Below are 23040 nucleotides of genomic sequence, written 5' to 3'. Positions count from 1 at the left end.
AAGGGAGACTGAGATGCAAGGACACAGTATCCTTGAGAACACTTTGTATAAAATCTGATGCTCCTCAAAAGTCAAAACAAAACCAGACGTATTATAAATTGTTCATAATACATACTGCAACATGCAGTAAACAGAATCACTATTAAGAATGGAACTTTCTTGACACAGTAGAAACTACATAAGAATGAAAATTATGCCACTGATAATTAAGCATAAAATTATTCTCACCCAGTTATTAGTAATAACATTCCCAAGATCCTTTCAAGTGATTTTTATATTTTATTGTAATCAGTTAACCGCAAGTTTTACAGCATAGTCACACATTGTATTTTGCTAGTCACAAACACATTGCCTTACATAATGATCCGCATCATTTTTTCTCTATACTACAAAGCCTATGACTGAATACAAAAAAAGTTTTACAAAAGAAACTGTTTTAAAGACTACAATAACAATAAAACTGTTTCCAGATAACAGCTAAAATTATAAAGGCATATCACTGTATAGTTTTACTGGAATTTCTAAACAGTAAGGAATGAAATAAGTTTTAGTATCTGCGACGCTTGTTAGGTCCTTCAAAGTTGCCCCCTGGGTTTCCTCTACCAAAGCCACCAGGTCCACCACTCACGGCACCTACACCACTCATTGGCGGCTGAGGAGTTTCAGAGCCCGTTCTACTAACCAGAGGTGAACCCATCTGTGATGGACCTCCTTGAGGGAATCTCTCATTATGCTAATACAAGTCCATTTGGAACATGCCAAATGTGAGTTACAACAAAAACCACAAGTGATGTTGTCATGAAGTTCAGCAGATAGTCCAGCAGAATCAGGATCACACATAGAAGGAAGAAAGGAGCAATTCAATTAGTTATTATGGAAAAAGAGCTGGAAATCAAAGAGTGCTAATGTTATGCTCCAACTTTTTAAAGTAAATTAAAAATTAAAAACTTCAGTATTAAAACCAACTCTGGTGCGGAATGTAACTTCATCCTTTCAAGCACATCTGAAGTGACACATATTCTCTACGTAACAGAAGAGATAGCAATCATTTTATACCTGAGCCCTATTCTGCCTTACATACCAATTGCAATGCTTCTCCCTTAAATAAATTAGACAGAAACGTCAAACTAGGAAAAAACATCAGCTATTGTATTTCTAGAGACTGCAAGTTTATTCTTTTAATAGCAGTATAACTTGAAGACTTATATATCCACATATCTCTGGATATTTCAGTCCATACTACCTGGAGTCGGCCTTTTGTATGGCACTAAGAATCTTTAGTTAAGACTTTCAAAATCCAGTCCAAATAAACTGACACAGCTAGTGGCAAAATGCATAACTGGACTATGCTTAGTTTAAAAACAACTTGATATCTATCTAAAGTTTAATCTGAATTATCAATATAATATGAAAATCCAGTTAATGTTTCACATTTATTTTCCTTAGTTCTGTGCCTAATAAAGGTATATGTGCTTACACAAATTTATTTAGCTATAGCAATTAAGACCTAAAACAGAAAACATGCATCTGAGCACTTATAGTTCAGTATTTTATGTGTTTAAAAATAGAACCCCACATGATGAAATTTAAAAGGTTAACTCAATATAACATAAGCCATTAAAAGCATAGATATCCGGTACAGTTAGATCTTGAATAATGCATTATTCACCTGTTGAGGACAGTTACACTTTCAGAAGAAATTCCTTCTGTACAAAGATTTACATTAACTGCCCAGGTATTCAGGGTTCAACAAGAACATTCAAGACTAGCGCTTTATTTGTATGTCCGAATCAGAGAAGAAATCTTCTGAAAGTCTAACTCCAGTAATAGTAGTAGAGTTCAACAGTTCTAAAGTCTGTTAATTCACATATATATTATTTAAAAACAGCATTATATCTAAATAGATAAAAATATCTGCAACTTAGATCATGGTTGTATATATGCCCATTGTTTTAAAACTTGACATTGAATAAGAAAAGTTACTTCAAGAGCTACATAAAGATCTACTGGTGCCCCATAGTACTTTAAAATCTGCAGCACTGGTTAAAAATTATTTAAAAATTGTATTTAACTCATGCCACATTGTTAGCAATGGATATGAATTTCAACAAACAGCTTATCACATATTCCTGATAATTTTTACCATTTGACTTTTGGACAAAAAGTCAAGTCCTCTTTCCAACAAGGACCCCCTCTCTCCAGCTAACGAGAAAACTGCAGTAACTATCTATCTACAATAAAGTATGGGTAAAAAAAGCTATTTTTAAAATGTTATGTTGAAAAATAATCTGTTTCAAAAGACTGCAGTGGAACAAAAAGATGATTGCTCCAACTTTCCCCCAAAGACTTCAGAAAAAAATCCAATTTAAAAAATAAAAACTGTATTTCTGGTCTATAAAGCATATTCTTCATTTCCCTCAGTGGAAACTGAAATTAACGCTTACAGTGGTTTAGTAGACAGCCCTCAAAGGATCTTTAAAGTGTCTTTCCAACAAGAGGAAAAATACAGTAAGGCTATGCCTTTCTGTAGGTACTTGCCCTCCAAATTAAAACCTTTGAAAGTCCAAGACGGGGAAGAAAAAAAAAAAAAAAAGTAGTATCTGATTTGTCCTTCAGTAGCATGCAGAAGAAAATGGAAGAAAAAAAAAAAAATTTTTTTAAAAAGTGCACTTTGAAGTGTCAGTATATTCTCCCTACATTTCCATACCTGGAATGACTTTTTGTAGAAAAACAACAGTTTGAGATAAATAACCATGATTTACAACATCACATTCTTTTCATTACACCTCTTTTTCACTGTCTATATAATCACAAAAGAATATTCCAGAGGTGACCAGTAACACAGCGGTCTCCAGCAAATGCATCTCTGAAAGCAGCACTTTGTGAAAAGCAACCCCCCTACTTTGTGAGAAATGATACGACTGATAAAATTAGTTGGCTCCTATGATGTAAAGCGAGATCCTCTCCTTTAACTGGTAAAGACCAGACTCATTATTTATTTTATGCTCAATTAAAATCTCATTTTCCTCTAAGTAAGAAAGTATTTTGTCCATACTTTATTAGACAGATTGCTCAGTCGCAGATGAATGCTGTTGAGAAGGCATATATAAAAAAAAAAAATACTGCTACAAAATGCTTCTGTGTTCCAATAAAACTATAATGGAATCACTGGTTATACTATATACTCCTTTATATCACACCACCACTAGAACATCCCAAATATCCGTTTACAGAATAATACTGAAAAATATGTAAAGATCGGGTTAAAAATTATATAGTTGTTTCTCTACATAAGACATTACAGCTAGGAAAAGTAACTGGCTATGAGACTAGAGCAAAAATGACTAGTGCTCTAACTGCATTCCAATGGCATATCTACTCTTAATAAAAAAATCCAGTTGTACACAAGACTTTCTCCACCATCCTTGGCAACTGGGCAATATTATTTTTCCTGTATTGATATGACAGTTATCTCTAACAGCTGTTGGCATATTTATTTTCAAAGTGGAGTAATTACTGTCATTATCTCATGCTTTCAACAGTGTTAGAAAGGCAATACAAAAAAACACTAAAGTTGCTTTAAAAAAAAAAAGTAGTTTACACAAAGATATCTTCACACTACACCTCTTCCAACATTAAACTGTTCATCAAAAACCCCAACAAGCCAATATATAGAATTTAGTTTCACTAAAGAAAAAAACAGCAAATGCCTAAATTTACAGATTACTCTGGTATGACGCTCCTTCTTCATTTCACAGAAATAATTTCCTTCTCTCAATGAGTTTTTCATGACAGGCCATACACACAAAGTTTTGCCACAAGTGCTATATATTCTAACAGCAATGTAAAGCCTGCTTACTTATCAAAGAACTCACCCTCTTCCTAAGGGAAGCAGGAATTGTAACATCAAACAAAGATTTCTCTTCTGTCTTGTAAATTATTTGCATGAACAAGATTTATCAATGACTTGTAACAGATTCAAAACATGCAACACGCTCTTCCCCAGTGTGAAAATATCTTTGGTAACAGAAATGGGCCATGAGACATGACAGCTATTCAAAGTAATTAAATTTGTGATACGTTACCACTGTTCCATTATCTGGCATCATTGGTGTTCCCATATTTGCAGCTCCTTCTGGTCCCATGGAAGGACCAGGACCCATTGCAGGGCCAGGTAAAGTTCCTCTGTTGTTCATATTCATACCCATCATTGGAGGAGGGCCTTGGTTACCAGCAGGTGCTGGGCTAAACGCATCTATGCAAAACAATCTACACTTAGAGCTGTCCTATCTGAATTTTACAAGAATAAACAAACAATTTACAATATTTAAAAAGCCAAATGTACAAAACTTCCAATACTCGAAATAAAAAAATATATTCTTTGAGACTGTACATTTATCTCAATCATCTGCTTTTAAACAGATTTTCATTAATCCCTATTATTTTGCATTACATAATCTGCCTCGTGAAAATCCTGAACTTTACAGCTAAATATAGCTGTACAGCTTGTGTGCAGGAACTGAAGTGTTCATATAGCATATATATATGCAGTATACACACCACAAGTTCGCAAAAAATCTGTAGTGATTTTGCAGTAATTGGCAGCTATAAGGTAACTTGGCTTTTTAGGGATCATAACATACAAATATACATTTGCAAGAACCATTCTACCAGTATTATGTTAACTGTATATAGTTACAGTATATTAGTCTAATGTCTAAAAGCAATACCAAAGATGGCATTCAACTTCACAATAAATTATTTTTAATATGGCATAAATAAATCTTGCGTTGAAATGTAATCTATTACAATAAAAGTACCAGAAAACTAAGAAGTTTTGTTAGAAAAGAAAGTAACAGAACAGTCTCCTCCAAAATTCTGATTCACAGCAAGAGATAGAAGACAAGCTTAGAAACATCTTTTCAGGACATCATTCAGCTATAATATTGCGCTAGGAAACATCATACTGCCAGTACCCACTAACACACTCAAAAGGTAGGTAAGACTGCCTTCATCACATTTTCTCACATTGTTATAAGAAAGAAAAAAGTCTGATTATATGTATTATTTACATCTATTATGAAATATCATCAAGACTAGTGGTGATGTAGTCCCCTTCTTCCCCCCCAATAATAATCCACTCTTTTCAGCCAAAAGCATGCATCCAAAATTTGATAATGGAAGAAACATAGGCTAGATTGCAAAGTCATGTCGTCTAAGTCATGACAACATACAGGAGGATCAAGAAAACTGACATGTTGCTAGACTAATAAACTTGTTATTTTTATTTCAAAAATCAACCTTGCCTCCCATCACAACTGTAACTTCTTTAGTAATGAACATCATTGTAAGCAGGCCATTTAGCACAGATACAGTACTATGGCTATCTGCAGGTATGCAAAATTGCATCTTTATTACCTGCCCCGAGTACGCATATCACAGCAGTCAGTGAAACCACTGCATCCAAGAGATTGCTACTAAAATTGAAGACCTGGGCTTGATCATATACATTATGCCAACTGCAAGCTGCTTAGCAAAAACAATCTACGCAACACAGCAGCACAAGTAAAGTGCTAACCAAGTTTATTAGAACAATAGAGAAAAATCCTATAATTTTGAAAAACAGAACTCATTTGAGCTTAGCAATGAGAGACTCCAAGACCTCTCCCTATGACACTAAGCCAAAACAAAGGTATGCACAAGTTGGATGTTTCTTACCTACCCACAAGCATGATCACTTCATGCAGCAGGTAGAATTACAGTTGACTATGCCCTAAAACTGTTTTTTAGCGTCATCCATTGAGTGATCAAATATAGAAGGAAAAGAAGGCGGCTAAACTGCCAATATAAGGAGAAACTTTTATTTTCAGAGACAAGAAGTACTGTGCAGGACTACCACAACGGCAGTTCTTAGTGCAATCAATGCTCAATTATCTGTTATTGGCTTGCTTACCAGCCTAATTAAACTTAACCACCCAGCCTCACAAAGGTAGTGGTCCCTTACCCTTCAACTGAAGTTCTTATCCTTCGTATCATACAAATGCATCCATATTGCTTCCTGGATGGCAAATAGCGACCTACACTATCAAACCTCTATATTATTAAGGGTGTTTCAGACAGAGTCAGCTCTGACAGGAGGAAAACCAGGGAGTGTAATGCAAGGAAAGAGCGGGGCCCTGCAGTTTCAGCAGGAGGACACAATGGCATTTTAGCTGTGCCTCAGAGGCCCTCCTAGTTCCAAAGCAGACCTTAAGAGCCAAACAGGTGCTTGCCCGTTCTTTCGGGGGGATACTGATGTTAGCAGTTAATTCACTGGACCAGGTTCAGCAACAGACAAAAAGCAGTCAGTGTTCATGCCACAATACACAGGCACTGAAAAAATGTCTTTTTTTTTCTGCTGTCTGGAGGGCTGAAAAAGTACACTCTAGGTGTCTGAAGTGCACATGCCAAGGTCTGGCACAGCTGGCAACAAGGTATAGTCAATAATCCTCATTAACACAGAGCGAGTTCCCAAAAAAAAAATCCATATTGAAAAGTTTATCAGCTGCACTTCGCATTACAGCTTCAGTTAAGTGCTATGACAAGGCATATAGATTCTCTCAGAACTATAAAAATGAGTAATAAAAATCACTGTAAAAATGAGTGGTGCTGCACAAGTCAGCGCAACACTAAATCCGTCGCAGAGGTACCTTGCTTTCTAATAACACTATCATGCAGGTATTTCTGTTACTGAAGATACTCCAGCTCCCCACTGTCCCACATGGTAAGTCACAAATGGCACAAGTAAAGACAAGCTAAAAATAAAGTTACAATTCCAAGAGAAATGTTGAGAGACAATGCTAAGATCAACAATTAAAGGTCTAATGCAGATTTTTTGGGTCAGGTTTTTTGGTTGTAGTGGTGGGGTTGTTAATGGGCTGAAGAAAAAAAAATATCTCCAGTGAGATAAAATCCAGATATTGAGGAAACCAACACTATCTTTACCTATCTTGCTATGGATATTTTCCCCTTTTTCAAATAATAGTACACTGTTACTGTAACTCCTTTTGGAACTACACATTTATTTCTAAAAGCATTTGTATCAAGTTTAAAATCAAGTCATAGCACAAAGCTTACAAAGCAAGCCTATGATGAACATCACTGTGAAGTATTAAAAGCTGAGAAGGTCTGTGAAGTGATTGCTATAAATACACATTGAAAATCTGTATGTAAAAAGTGTATCTTGTGGATCTAGACAACTGGCACAGCATCAATATTTACAAGTCTCATAATTAAATGAAATTTTAGAAGTAGACTGCAATAATATGCAAAAAGTACAACTATAAAATTAAAAAATATGACACAATTTATACTTCAGCTTATTATTTGTAGATAACTACAATGTCTTCCTTTAGAATTATTTTTAAAGCTCTTCATCTTGACAGAAAGAAAAGGCCTGTTTCTATTTTGCAGCTATAAATGTGTCTCAATTAGTAAGTGCAAGGAAATGGTGAATAACGTATTTTAAAATCTGGACCAAGCAAATTCATTAGTCCATAAATTCACATTACTCAAAAGGTCAAGCAACAATGTTTACCAAGTTTTGTATGTACTTTCAAATTTAAAATACACAAAAAATAACCTTAACTTTTCTTTAAATTATCATCTTAATTTATTTTAAATGAACATCAGGAAGGTTCCAAGAAACATATATTGACAGTTAATAAAGTTTTGTAAGAATGGGGGGTTTTTTTAAAGAAATATTTTAAGTTTTAGTCTTGTTTAAAAGCAGATATTCTCAATAAGATTCCAAACTGTTTCAGTCTACATATATGTAGCAAGCTCTAATTATTAAGAACGTACTTTTCTAGACTTCATGGTAACAGTTTTTAGCAGTCACAAAAGTGAACTGAGAATATTTGCAAATACAGACTTGCAATAAATTAGTAGAACATCAACCACATTATTCATTAATCTTTAATCAGGTACATCAACAAGAGCTCACCAATTTTAAGCTCTACATCATTTCACTGCATGAAATTACAGTCCCAACTTCTCTGAACAGATGGTCCCTCCAAAAGAATGCCAAATACTTTCTGAACAGAAAATTCCTCTTTTGTATCAAGTAATTTCTAGAGCATCACTTTTCCCTGCCTTTTTGTTTCTCCTGACTTACACATCTTATTTTTCTCCCACAGGCGGACAAAACAATAAAATAAAGATACACCTTGGGGAAAAAAAAAACCAGCTGTTTGGAAGCAAAATATGTGAGTTTTTTTATTTCCTAATACTGTTTGTTCCTTTTTACCAGTAGTTGTCACTAATTAATAGTGCTTGAGTACATGTACAGTCCCAAAGAAAAAGAAATTTTACATTACAGAAGCCTTTTTCCTTCAGATCCCTACCTCCCATGTTTATTGCTCCACGAGGACCCATATCACCCATTCTCAATTCCTGTTCTCTCTGAAAGCAAACATAGTTTTCATGGTCAACCTATCATTCTTAGAACTTACAACATTCCCATTTACTCCAAGAAAATAAAAATTTTCAAGTTTCAAAAGTTTCCATTGATTAGAAAAAAGTACAAGGAATACAGTTAACTATACTCCCCTGGTTTTATAAAATCAAATGGAATAAGTTCAATATAGCATGCTGTACATTTTTGCATAATGCTAAAGGTTAAGAATATATAACAAGTTTCATTTATCAGATGCAGCAGTCTAAATCTCCAAAACAGTTATCAACCGCAAAGGAATCCATCTTCACGCAGTGTTTTTCATTAAGAAGTATATTTACATTTTAACTGTAAATAAAGAGATCTAATTACAGTATTGCCTGAAGGCCGTGGTTCAATAATACAGTCAATCTGGCTTCATGACTTAAAAATGCTTGTGTTGATTGGAAACCCAGCCCTGATGTGGTATATTGTGGCATATAAACTCAATTTGCCAGTTCATCTTCGGTCAAGTAGCTTTGACTTAACTTAGTGGTAGCATATTTTTCGATAAATCATGCTACTGATATGTTAGTGCAGATACTGACCATCCTTTTGAAACCATTATAAATGTGGAGTATAAATAACTATATATAGTGTGTATATATAAATATACTATATAGTGTGTATATATAGTATATAACTATATAACATGCATTTATACTAAATAGAGAAATAACACGCCAAATTGGTCCAGATTCAATTGATGCTCAGTCATCCAACAGCAAAAGAGTTCTGATGTTACTGATCATGAACCACAGCCTGCTGTGAAACAATACTCAAAAGATAGTACTCAGAGTGGAAAAAATCATCACTTAGGGGAAAACAAAAGTACACCTATCACAGATAATTACACGGGATTTTACTATTACTATTCACATCAAAAGGATGAAATAGAAACAAATTCACAGTTCAAAATGAAAACTAATGAATTTTATACCAAAATTTCTTTTTCTCATGAATTTTCTGCAAGAATGTTAACGTATATTCCACTCTTGAGTGAACATACATGTGCTGAGAATAAGCATATGTAAAAAAATTTACCTGGTTCTGAAAATAATTCCATTTATGACTTAAAAGTATAAGTTCAGATGCACTTTGAAAACAATTCCATATACTAGGCAACTGAATTAGTCTTGCTAAAAGCAACTTTTAAACGTAAATATTAATCAAATCAAAATACATTCAAAGTATTTTTATGGTTTCACAAAACTCCTTTTTGTTCAATCATGTTTGGGATGCCAAACACAAGTCTTCTATCTTCACTTAAAGCAGCAGACACCAACGTTTGACAGAACAGAGTCAACGGTATTGTAAAAATATCCTGGTATGGGAAACGGTCATTTGTCATGACAAAAGGCTCTCAGGTCAATAACTTTGTTTCCAATAATTCATATTAACCTAGAAAATGTACTTAACATAAGAAGATTATACGTTATTTCCAAAAGAATATGGCTTAATGTGGAAGGGAAAAGTACAGCCCCATAACTAAAAGACAAGGCAGGTTTTAAGGTCCAGCTATGAAAGGTCATTAACGAACACTAAGAAGTACCTCTTCTTCTGACTGTAGAACCCACGTTAAAACTTTGTAACAGAAGACACAACTACTTTGTCAGACCTTTCACAGTAATGGCAACTGCCATTTTAAGTAAAATCAGCAGCCCTGTTAGGATCAGTCGTATCCACAAATTGACACCAGTGAGTTATTCACAAGATCAGCATACAACCTTGTTGATATTAGTCTGTTTTTACACCTCATCCTTGACATGAAGAAGCAAAAAGAAAAGCGGTGTATCAACCCCAATGTCAATCCCTAGCCCAACATGGCAGCAAAACACTGTGGTTATCAGTCGATATTCATTAAGACTGTGTGTGCACACATGCATGCATATGTGCATGTGTGAAAACAGGACAGGCCACAAACAGCTGTGAGATACTCTCTAGCTACAAGGGCAAGTACCAGACTTTTAATTACTGCACATAACTTCATTGATGCATCTCAGGTTCAACTGCAAGTTGGGGGTTGGTTGTTTCTTTTTTTAATGTGAAATGTGCCACATAAGGCAGGGCCAAGTACAATACCAGCTGGCTAAGGATGTTAAATACAGAGCTATAAAACTAATACTAGTTACAAGTACTTAACTCATTTTCTTTCCAAAGGACAGAAGCATTGGCAAGCTATAACATACACTTTTTTTAAAAAGCTCACAATGCTTCCTCCTAGCAACAAACCAGTTTTTTCTCAGCTCGAAATGCTATCAGTCTTCAGTTACAGTAAGTACAAGAGGAGCAGAACCTGTAATTCTTACTTTTTTGTCTTGTCTAACCTTTGTAACAAAAAGCATGAAGTAATTATCTGCCATTTCGTAGTCCTAACTTTGGTGTTGAATTATTACCATATAAAAACAATTTCAGCTATAGACTCAAGATCCATAAATGTGCCTTCTGATTGCTGCTGCCTGTTAATCAACATGTCTACATGCCTACAAAAATTATTATTATTCCTACTGTTGCATGTTCACAACTTATCACGTTCTTTTGAATTTTCAGCACAGGAAAATGCTTCTATACTGTTAACAAAGAATAGGCAGGTTTAAGATAAACCCCCTGCCAGAGAAAATACTCAATTTCAAACGTTAACTGACAGCATACATTATTATTGTAACTAAATGCTTGAGATGTTAACTATAAAAACATGTACTTAGATAATTTGCCAAAACCTGTATTTGCAGGAGTCCAGATGATAATAAAAATTTAGTCCTATCCCACACAAATCATGTCCTAGACAGCTATTTACTATGTAAGCATAAACAAGTTATTGCAGGTAAATTAGGTCAACTGTTCCATGGGTTTTGCCCAAAAAACAACAAAGAATGAAATACCAGCAGTCAGATGAGCTGAACCAGTGCTGGTTGACATTCCAGCCCACCTGAGAGCTTCATTCTTGGATACTCAAACCCTTTGCAGAACATAATGATAGCGTTATCTTCTCAGAGCTTCTTTTCCTCACTATGCGACTTCCCATTCTTCTGTTGAGCAGCAGCCTGCTTCAGCCCCTTCCCTGAAGCCACCCGTAACAGGGAGTTAAAACTGAGCAGCAAGAGAGTAGGGCTAAACTTTTACTAGAGAAATATCTAGGGAGGTGATTAAGAACCTCTGAAGTCACCCGGAACCTGGGAAAATAACTTAAACTGAAAGACAAGAAAACTGGATGATATGCAATTATAGGGGGGGGACGAAAACCATAAGACAAAGAATGCGTAGTAAAGCATTATTTAACCTTTGGGAAGATTAAAAAAAAAAACAAAAACAAAAAACAAAGAGAAGAATAATATCCTATTGTAAAAGGATAACTGCTTACAAGACTCAAAAGAAAGCTTTCCAAATGACTTCTGTTGCAGGATTCTTCTAAAATACCGCAGAACTCACTAATGCACACAACCCTCGAAACGGTCCGATTCATCTGCGTAATTTGCTTTTAGAAAAACTGCTATGATGTCAACTGTAGTATTATATTTTCTAATTACTTTAGGTACGAGCATTAAAAATTTTATTTCCTCACAATTCCAACTCATTTTAACGTCAACTGTAAAAAGTTGAATACACCTAGTTTTCAAATTACATATATATCGTACATATAGCATAGTATGGATTCTCCTGTTTTTACAAGTACTAGAAACAAGATTTCTTGAGTATTTAAGGTATATCATGCACAACATTCTTACAGCTCAATCACCATTGATATCAGTAGTCTATGTATAGGGAACTGCTAAGATGATTCTTCTGTTTTTTAAAATACATTAGTATATTTTTAAATTCACTGTATAAAACCATGAAACTGTTTTGAAAAGACACCTAAGAATTCATACATGAGACTGTATCAGCTGCAATTCCCTTCTCATATTGAAAATAAAAATACAAGTAGCTATAAAACTGGTGGGTTTTTTTTAACTGACAAATCAACACTACTTTTTTCTGTGGAAGCAGGCCTTGCAATTCCAGCAGCCCAAAGAAAATTGAAAATCTTGTCTCCAAATTATGCAATATTCATGGTAACAAAACCGTCAAAAAATTATGATATGGAATAAATACGGCATGGAATATTTTAGAACAGCAAAAAGCACGATATCAACAGAAATAAAATATGACAGATCATACAGTTTTCCTCAAGTGTTTGTGGCCAGGAGATGCACTTCCCAATTAAAATAGGACTATTCACTCACCTTTCAGCTAAAGAATGGTGACCAAAATAATTCTAAGACACAGCATCAAAAAAAAATGCCTTATCAAAAAAAAGAACACCACTTACCCCATAAACATGCACATTAAAATCAGTAATTAGCACTTTATCTAGGTTCTGTGTGTAGAGCAAAATGTAATTCACAGTGCTGTTGATTCTCACCTGCTTTCATTAACATGGAGACTGAATTCTCTCCTCTAGCAGAATTTCTATTTGTCAAAACAGGTATGATATTTCTGTACCTCTCAGTAGAATTCATTACTCACTTGTAGAGTGGTTTATTTCATTAAGTTCTTTCTAGAAAAGAAAAAAATATTTCCAAAGGCCTCTCCAGGAGGCATAAGACCCTTAAACCTTACACAAAATTGTAATTTACTGAAAGATGCCCACATTTTAAAGACATAATTCATACAAGCGGTTAAAACTGCTAGTTTGACACTCAAAACTAGAATTTGGAGGCTATTTTTGATTGTGCATTTTTTGTCTTTTTCCATTTTGTGAAATAGAATATTCTATTTCATTCCAATGACTAGCTCACTGGAAGCTAAGCTGCCAGCAAGGCGTTAAAGTAATAAAAGCCTTCTCTTCCAACCACGACTCTTGTCACCTTTCCCTCTTTGGTTTATCCTCAATTAAGATCTATATGTAAGATTCAAAAGTTACAGTGTTCCAAAATAGTTCATTTATTCCATCACATGCAGTAATAGTAAATAATTTTAAATGAGAAATACTGAACTTCTTTCAAAATCCAAGACTTCTATGTGTTCCTGAGCACTCCAACCTAAATCCAGAGGTAATCCCTCCTCTGAGCTGGACGTCATAACTACATGACTCCAGAGATTTCAAAAAGTTATAATTAATTCCACCTCCAAGAAAGCAAACTTGTGACATCCTGTAGAAGATGAGTATATACTTACACAATCAGAAAGTAAAAATGTGGTTTAAAATATTTTTTTTTTTAATAAAATGTGGACCAAAAACCACTATTGAAAGAGGAAAGTAACAACATTTTTCACAACACAAAAGACTCCCAAAACACTCCTGCTACTCATCAACCTCCATATGGCACCTTGGGCTTGTTCCAGCCTGGAAATATGTTTTAGCTACTACTTCAAAATTAGCAAAGGGAAATTAAAAGATCTTGTCGAGAAATACTGATGCAAGAAGGCAAGTTAAGAGCTGGTTGAAGTTATTTCAAGAAAAAGTCAACTGAAAATGGCTAATACCTTAGAGTGAAACCTGTCTGCAGTAAAAAGGCACTCTCAGGAAACTGTTAAAATACTGTCAAAAATTTATTGTTTTCAAAATTTATTTGGAGTAGAAAGTAAACTAGATTAGGAAGACAGTCCAAAATACTTGCAACTGTTATATAATGGGGACATTTTCTCACTCCTATGTCATGAGAAGCAGAAACTAACAACTGCTCTCAACTATAGGAATAAGGCAAATGAACTAGAAAAGAAAAATGAAATTCAAAATTATGTGAAGGAAAAAAAAAAGTGAATAATCTTTACTGGTTTTCATCCCAGAAACAAGCGAACAAAAGAATACTTACTGTTTGAGCCAGAAAAGGTACAGGTATAAACCTTCATGAACAGACACTTTACCAGTCACTGATTTGGATTCGGAAATATTCACCTATCTTCAATACTAAAAACTTGCCATCACTACTAGAGAAGTTGTCTATATACAGATTTTTCTGAACATGTTTGTCTAGTGACCTTGGACACTAAACCTGACAACTGCAATCTTTTACAGAAAATATCAAGTCTATAACTTGAATAAAAGCATGAATAAATATTTTTATATAAAAAAGGTTATGTGATATTTAAAGACGTTTATCACACAAGCTACTGTAGTTTTGTTTTCTGTAGAATTCATACTTTCAGAATGCTGTATTATAGGCCAAAAATTCAAATGACAATCAAACTTGTTAACGAAAAAGAACAGTCTAAAATAAGCCAGGATTTACAGTAGAACCTACTCTATTGATAGAGCTTTGCTCATTATTGAGATTCATGTCTTTTCTGCTTTATTATTGTCTTGAATTTACTTGCTGCTTCTCTGAATTTTAATACTGCATTTAAAACACTGCATTAATATATCATTATTTCTGAGTTTTTTTCTCACCTCTCCCACTTCCATTTGTTATAATACAGCAAAATATTGTACATACAGCATCTATAGAATAAAACTGACTAAAAAGGTTCCTCGTTTTCTCACAACCAGTGGAAAACATTATTCATCAGTCAAAAAATTACTGTATACAAAAGGCAAAATCTGGTCTCGAATAAGTTGCATATAAACAGTAGCTAATATCCAAATATTTTAATTCCATGTTGGTATTCAATCATTTTTATGTCATCTGTTCAGGTAAAGAAAAATCCTACCATGTCCCATCAACTGTCTATGGCTATACCGATGAAGCACTCTGGCGGTATAACTGCAAAGACAGATTTATTTTCCTTCCCCAACACCATCACAGTTGACCACTTGAGACCAAAAATTACCCTTGATCTAACAACTAACGCTGACAAGTAAGGGAAAATTTTGCTTCTCAAATATTTTGAGTTAAAATTCAGAAATAATTTCTCACAACACAAGGGTGCTTAGAGAAGGTAACCACTTTAACAGATCTGGACAACCATTAAGAAAAAAAAAAGGAAGATATCTACATATTAACTCTCTTAATAGCAACTTCCTCATTACAACATTCTGTCAATTAATTTAGTTACACCAGAGTTAGGAGCCACTTTAGCTCCATGGAGCCAATGTATAAAAACACTTCTCCCATTTCTATTAGCTTCATTTTTTGAATGACAGTAATGAAGTAAAAACATAAATTGAATGTAGTTCAACAGCTGAATATAATGCAAATATTTTTTCATACGTAATCATTTTAAGGCACTTAACTGTTTACTTACCTGCAAAACTACTTTCTGAAAGCAATATCACGCTGTATCATCAAGTTCACAATAGATACATGTAATGTAATTACATTACATTCACAATATAGTCAGATCTTCAGAGGCATATTAAAGAATTTTATGCTGCAGCTTAGAATTATTATGGTTTTATTTTAGCTAAAGAAATAGCATGAGAGTAGATAAGAATCAAAACAGACATCCATGGGAGCAGAGAGGATACCTTACATTCACAGAACAAGTTGCAAATGATTTAATGTAAGAATCACTCCACAATTCACCCTGCTGGATGTGGAGCTGAAGAGCTGTTTAACTGGTAATGAAGTCGGGACTTAACTGCACCATCATGCAGAAATACACTAAAATATTTAACTGAAAATTGGGTGCTATAAAACAATGCTGCATTTTAGATTTCCCAAATGTTAAGTTTTCCTTGCACAGGAAACAAATCTGGGCAAATATTAAAACCAAGTGAACACTGGACTGACTCAAAACAACAGTTTTCCCCAACTGCAAGATCAAGGATGAAATGAAGTAAAAGTCAACAATGTTTACACAGAAGAAAAATCAACCAGCCAAGAATGTCCTTTGTCATGAAGTATTTATGTAAAAATCTAACTACTTCTTAACCGTAATGTTGAATATAACATTACAAAATCACAACACTTTAAAAGCAGCACTAGCTATAGCCACAGTACATTAAATATGACTCTTTGCCAGATTTTTCCTCACTGAAGAGATATTATATACGCTGACTAAATTGTAACAAAGAGTCCAAATGTAGTTGCTATTTCATAACTGATCAGGAGTTACCAAGTAATTAGAACATGCAAGTATTTGCCAAAAGGAAGCTGAAAGCCCAAGTTATTCATTGCTACGAAGAGGTCCTGTAGGAGAAACTCCTAACGAACATATGCAGTCTTTTATACAAGTTATGAATGTTGCTTACAATCAGAGTAGTTCAATGTTTAAGATTTCCCCAACAAAGTTCTGGCCACACCTACAGCACTTAAACATACAAAACATGAACAAAGAAGCATCAATGAAACTTCTTGGCATGAAACCAGGCTCCATAGTTTTCCAGCTAGTACTTTTATACAACCTGGAGGCCATTTACTGTAAAACAGGAGCAAGATGAGGTAGATTTGAATGAAGAAAGACACTTATCATTTGAATAAACAGAGTTCTGACTGAGGAAACCAATATACATTGTACCATACAATTCTAGTATTTTAATCAGAAGTTTAGGAAACTGGTCATCTGAACAAATCCAAATGGATTAAGAAAAATTGCTTTCCAGTTAAATCCCCTGCCCCAAGTCAACACACAGTAACCCTTAGGCTACAGTGTCTGCCTTCATCAAAAGATATCTAAAAAACCCTAATATTTTATTTATGTACTATAGACCCAAAGGTCAGAATCACATTAGGGTCACAATGGGTACGGAGAAACAAAAATAGCTGGTTCTTACCTAAAGAACACTCAAGTTCCCCTATAAACAAACATTGATAAATTCAGAAAGGGCAGGGGGAAAACAACACAAAGACTTTGTAAGTAAATAAAATTTTAAAAGGATTATAAAAAACAGTGCTATATACAGAAGAAAAACAAAGCCTGAAGAACCTAATTTTTATGCTATATTGTCTTTTTCAGATATTTTGTATTAATACATTTAGAAGAGACACTTACCAGCTAATGTGCCACAAGTATATCAACAAAACTGCATTTAGCAACACTAGTAAAAGCAGTGTGCCTCATGCCATGTGCAAAACTAATTAATATAAATACTCTTTCATCCTACACAATGCTAAGACTAAATTAGCGTGCCACTAGCCACTATAGGAAATCATAATGGTGACAGACATTTTAGTAGGGCCTGTAGTGATAGGACAACGGGTACTTGGCTTCAAACTAAAAAAAAGTAGATTCAGACTGGATATAAGGGAGAAATTTTTTACAATGAGGGTGGAGAAACATTGGAACAGGTTTCCCAGAAAGGTGGTAGATGCCCCATCCCTGGAAACATTCAAGATCAGGTTGGACAGGGCTCTGAACAACCTGATCTAGTTGAAGATGTCCCTGCTCATTGCAGAAGGGTTGGACTAGATGACCTTTAAAGGTCCCTTCCAACCCAAACTATTCTATGATGCTATGACAATGTTTGGGAAAAATATCTTTACATGGTAAACCTTAAATATATTTAATTAACTCTTTAAATGTTAGTTTCTATTAATACAGATATTAAACTCCCCATCTGAACAGTTACAAAACAGCTCTATGGAAACTCTTCTCATATTTTTTTCCAAAAAAGGTGCTTATTAAAAATGCTAATTCATCTAACAATAACACTTAATCTCTGGAAAATTGAAGTGGAACCTAAAGAAAGACTTGATGGAAGACAGAAATATCAGACTTAAATTCCATGTTTCTCATGGAAGATTTAATAAATCAAAACAACCATGAGCTCTGGTAATGAGATAAACCTACTTGATGCCTACACTACAGAAAGGAGGCTTGTGAAATGTTCATGAGAAAGCTCCTAAATATTTTCATTTAAAAATTGCATTTGGCTTGGCATCAAAAGACAGGTAACCTCACTAAGTCAAGTTAATTTCTATGTCTCAGTTTACTGGATTAGCACTATTAAAATTTTTCACTCTGTGAGAGCTACCGAAGCAAAAGGTAGAAGAGGCTTACTGCATGCACTATAAAAAAACCTACTCAGAAGGCACCACCTCTTGAGAAAGAAACCAGATCTATAAATAAACTTTCCTCACACTAAGCAACAGATCCGTTAGCAGGTTTCCTCACATCAAAGAATACTATTTCTACAGAAATTTCGCTTATTCCTTTTTGGGTGTTTTACTCTTTGTTTAAAGGCAGACCCTTTGAATGAAGACAAACTTTCCTAAGCAGAGGAACTTATTTTGGCTGCGTGTCTCAATGCCACCAAGTAAGATCTCAAGATTTAGACAGGTGGATGAGTCCAAAATAGGTACCAGGTACACAACTGAAACTGAAAGTTAGTTTCTTCTTAGTCTGGGTAAATACGTGTACAAACTCCAAGTCAAACTTAACTCCAGTAGCTGAGGAAGAAAAAATGAAAATTATTAAGGCAAACATTAATTTTAGCTTCTTCAAAATATGTAGGGCATTTATCAAACACATTAATAATGCACTTTGTAGATTATTTATAAAAGCCTCATTCTTACTTGTCAGAAGACGAAATACTGAAGAGTTCAGTATCAAGGAACTTACCTAAGTAATTTATTTTTTAACTTGTGAGATGTAACCATTTTCAGAAATTATATTAAAAATATGGAATATAGACTTATTAAATTTGTTCTTTAATAGATTTTTTTTCATCTTTATATGTAAAATCCATGAAATAGAAGCTAAGCACGCAAATGGAATATTCTTTAAACAAGCACACCAGGTGCATTTGAAGTCTTTCCATTAGTAATTGAACAAAAATGGCATCTGTTTAATCTGAAGTCTCATGAAACACTAAGATTGACAAACATTGATGTCATTTTGCCAATGCATATGAAGCACCTGAAAAGCGTTCTTTTAGTTTCTTGATCCATCAGTCTTACTGAAAGAAAATTAAGTTATAAACAAAAACTGATAATCTGTAGAACACAGACAAAAAAAATCCTTATCAATTACTGTAGAAGAGAACAAACCTGGGAATGCTTATAAGCAGGACCACAACACCTAAATTCATACTGGAGATTTATGCACATCTGACACCACATTAAGGGACAAAAATTACTTATGAAACTTCTTCTGTTTGCAAGTTCATATGTAGTAACTATTAGTATGTTCTACCGCATTTTGTGCAAACATTAGAAGATGATGGCAACAGAGCAAGATTTTAGTCTCCTAAATATCTATAATGTAACTTAATACAAGGAAAACTTATCACATTACCCTAAATATTCACAGTTCACACAAACTGAAATATAAAGTTATAAATTAAACATTGTTATGATTATTTGCTCCATTACTGACAAATTACCTTAGATAGCATCCTTGGTACACATAAAACATAATACAGAAAGACAATTATGAACCATCCTATAATGGTCATGAAATAAATACTTACAACCAAAAAATATCTTGTTCCACAAATAGCTTTGCTTTATGTATACAAACACATAATATACAAAAGATGGCTGAAGTTCTGCATTGATTTTTATGCAATGTCTTTTCATACTAAAAGCAGATATGACAATTAAAATAGCTTTTACACCTGCCAATGCAATTAAAGCCTGAAAATAATTTATTTCATTTCTGAAAATAATACAACATGAATATTCTAAGGCCTGTTAAGGAATTATTATTGTTGCCTAAAGCACCAAATTTAGTATCTAAAACATTAAGGAACAGAAGAAATGCAAGATTTAAGTATCTATCTACTGATACATATCACTGCAGTCCTGCAAAAATAAAAAAAAAGTTTAGTGCTACTGCCAAAACTAAGACCACCCACAAAACCACAAAGTGAATATTTACAAACTGTTTGCTCAAAGGCCTAACCTCAGTTGCGTTATGCAGAGGAAGAAACTTGATCACTGAAGTAAAACCACTGCCTTGAAAGCAGGAATGTTTTGCCAGGTTGGGGTTTTTTTTTTGGTTCTACATTTAATGATCTTTCTCCAAGCTAGTTTTACCTTAAAATGCTTTTAAGGTGTCAAACATGAACTATTTCTTCCACAAGTATGTATGCTGGATTGCAATAAGGAGGTAATTCATCTCCCCCAACCAAGCTCTACAAAAGCACTTTTATAAAGCAGCTTAGCTTTACAGCAGTCTGTTAAGAAACGGAGACTTTATTCATACAACCTCACAAAACTTTACCACCATCAGCTTCATTAAGTCCAATAGGCTGTGAAGGTAAAATAACCAAAATTTATTATTAGTAGAAACCAGATCAAATTTGGAAAGATCCTTGGAAATTTTTATTAATTTATTTATTATTGGAAATCTGCCTTACTTTAGTTTTCAATAAGGTAGGAAACAATTCTGCGTTCAGTGAAAATTCAAACTTCTTAGGTAACTATGGCTTTTGAGCATAAGAGAATTAGAAGGTAGAAAAAAAAAAATTCTATTCACTTAAGAAAAGTTCTATTCACTTAAGAGCCAAGGTGTGCAAAAAAAACCTATTCCTGATTTATAGAAGTCCAAGGAAATCTAACTGATAGTCTTGTTTCAAAAATGTCTGCTACTTAACTTGCAACCGAATGTAGAAGTGAGGGATAAAATATACCTCAGTAGGCTCAAAATAATAAATAAATGGGAAGCTACATTTATAAACTGCTCGAAAGGACAAAACTCTTAGAACAAAGACTAAGTATGTGGTAGCTTTTTTTCAATCAAGTTTCTGGCATTCCTGAAGCTATGAACTTTTCTGTTGTTTTGGGAGGAGCTTTTTTCACTCCCTTGCTATCATCTGTCTTACAGCTTTTGATCCAAGTCCACTACAACTTCTGCTGTTCAGGCAATCTCCACTGCTTTAGCGGATGCCACTTTATGCTGATACTTACACAACATACTTGAGCAGCAGTACGTCTGTGCAAGAAAAATTAAAGGAAAGCAAAGCAAGATCTAGAAATAATTGTTGAAAAGACTAGGAGATAAAAAAAAGTTAAGTATTTGACATACAAAGTCTTACATGAAAGAATAGCAAGCATTCAGAAGTTGAAACTCACAAGAAACAGTTCCTTACATATGCAAGTTACACTTTAAAATGTGGTAGTTTCCCTGGATGGAAGAGGACAAGGACATCCAAAAAAACCTCAATTCCCTCTTTAAACCACCAGTAAGAAGAGTTGTAAGCTGTAGGCCAGTATCACAGCTATTGTTCCATTAAGTACAATACCCACCTGACACTATTTCACAGTGTTACTGCAGAATTAAATCTGTGCACCCTAAACTAAGAGTACAACTCCTACATATTTTGGTCTCTTTCGTAGACATGTGAAAACTATTTTAATACACTAAATCCAAATCATTCTCTTTTCACTCTTCTGAGTTGCTGTCATGAATAAAAGTATTTCCTGAAACTGAAATTATTTGGTAAAAAGGCTCTAACTGATATTTAACAATGTAAATCTTTGTAAGCCATTCACAATTGCATAGTAACCATTGCAGTTTGAATAATTAATGTATCACTAGCACTTATAAGTAATACATTTTTTAAAAAATATCTGTGCTGCTGAAAAATTAAATATTGCTTCCAATCACCATCAGCAAGCTCCTCTTTCAGCAAGAAATACGTATTAAAAAATAAAAATTAGCAATATACTACAGGAAAACAAGTTTCCTGATTAAGCTCTCATGAAATTAGAATGGATATATATTGAGCTGTAACAGCAGATTTAAAAGCAAGGGAAATACCCTAATCAATACAGAAGTGTTTACCAATAACTTATCTACTAGAAACCACATAACTAGATCAATAAATTGTTTAGGCATCACTAGGCTGCCCATTAGGTTAACAATCAATGCAATCAAATTTTTAATGTACGTCACCATTAACAAGAATGCTTCAGGAAGAGAAATCCCCACACAGAAATATTCTTATCATCTGTAATTAAACTGAGTAACTGCTTTATTAAACTTGATTACAAGATGTTTTTCAAAAGTAGTTATATAGAAAAAATCAAAACTTAGCAAGTTAGGGAAAAGATACGGAAAGAACTTTAAATAGGAAAGCCTAATACTGCAGACTTATATGAGAGTTTCCAATTCAGGTTGTCGTTGCACTTACCATTTATTTCCTTCTTTTACACTGAACAGTAAAAAGGGATAGGATATAAGTGAAAGAAGCTTACTTTTCAAAGCTTTTAAGAAACAGAAACAAGGATTAGAAACAATTATTATTTTCCTTCTAAATACATAGTTGGCAGAGGCTTTAATATGTTATAAGGATTATGCCAAAAGAGTTCATCAAGACCTGATATGGTAGAAACTATCCACCAGTATCATAAAATATGATTTTCACCATGAGGCAACTTTTAAACTCTTAAAACAGAGAATAACTTTTTTCAGTGTATGTACGATAGTAATCTGAGACTAGAAGAAATTACCAGATGGAGTCTGATCACCATGAACAAGTATTAGTAAGAATAAAATAAAAAAAATTTAGTTTACAAGAAATTCTACTAAATTGAAAAAAAGATTTGGTGTATCATTTTGCAATCTCCAAAAATAGTTTACAATTCTTTTCTGCTGCAAAATTGCAAAGGCTTTTTCAATTCCCATTCACACTATACAACTTAATTACAGTTAGCTAAAGACATGTTATAATGAACACCTATAAAATGACAGGCCATGTTTAGAGTTGCATAGCTGCCCTTATTAGAAACAGTTGCTGAAGAAAATAAATACATCACTTT

At 33.9% G+C, this 23040-nt stretch overlaps 1 protein-coding gene across 1 annotated transcript in view; it reads right to left on the bottom strand.

Annotated features, from left to right (window-relative positions):
• Positions 1-262: 262 nt before the first annotated feature.
• Positions 263-23040, bottom strand: part of PSPC1 (paraspeckle component 1) — a 38246-nt gene continuing 15468 nt past the window's right edge. Inside the window, exons 7-9 of the mRNA XM_074156427.1 lie at positions 8385-8442; positions 4086-4255; positions 263-733 (exon numbers count right to left, since the gene is read on the bottom strand). Of these exons, the coding sequence (XP_074012528.1) occupies positions 548-733; positions 4086-4255; positions 8385-8442 (414 nt within the window). The 3' untranslated portion in view covers positions 263-547. The remainder of the gene's footprint in view (positions 734-4085; positions 4256-8384; positions 8443-23040) is intronic.

The sequence above is a fragment of the Numenius arquata genome, chromosome 1 (genome assembly GCF_964106895.1).
Source record: "Numenius arquata chromosome 1, bNumArq3.hap1.1, whole genome shotgun sequence".
Lineage (NCBI taxonomy): Eukaryota > Metazoa > Chordata > Aves > Charadriiformes > Scolopacidae > Numenius > Numenius arquata.
This window is presented reverse-complemented; position numbering and strand designations above follow the sequence as displayed.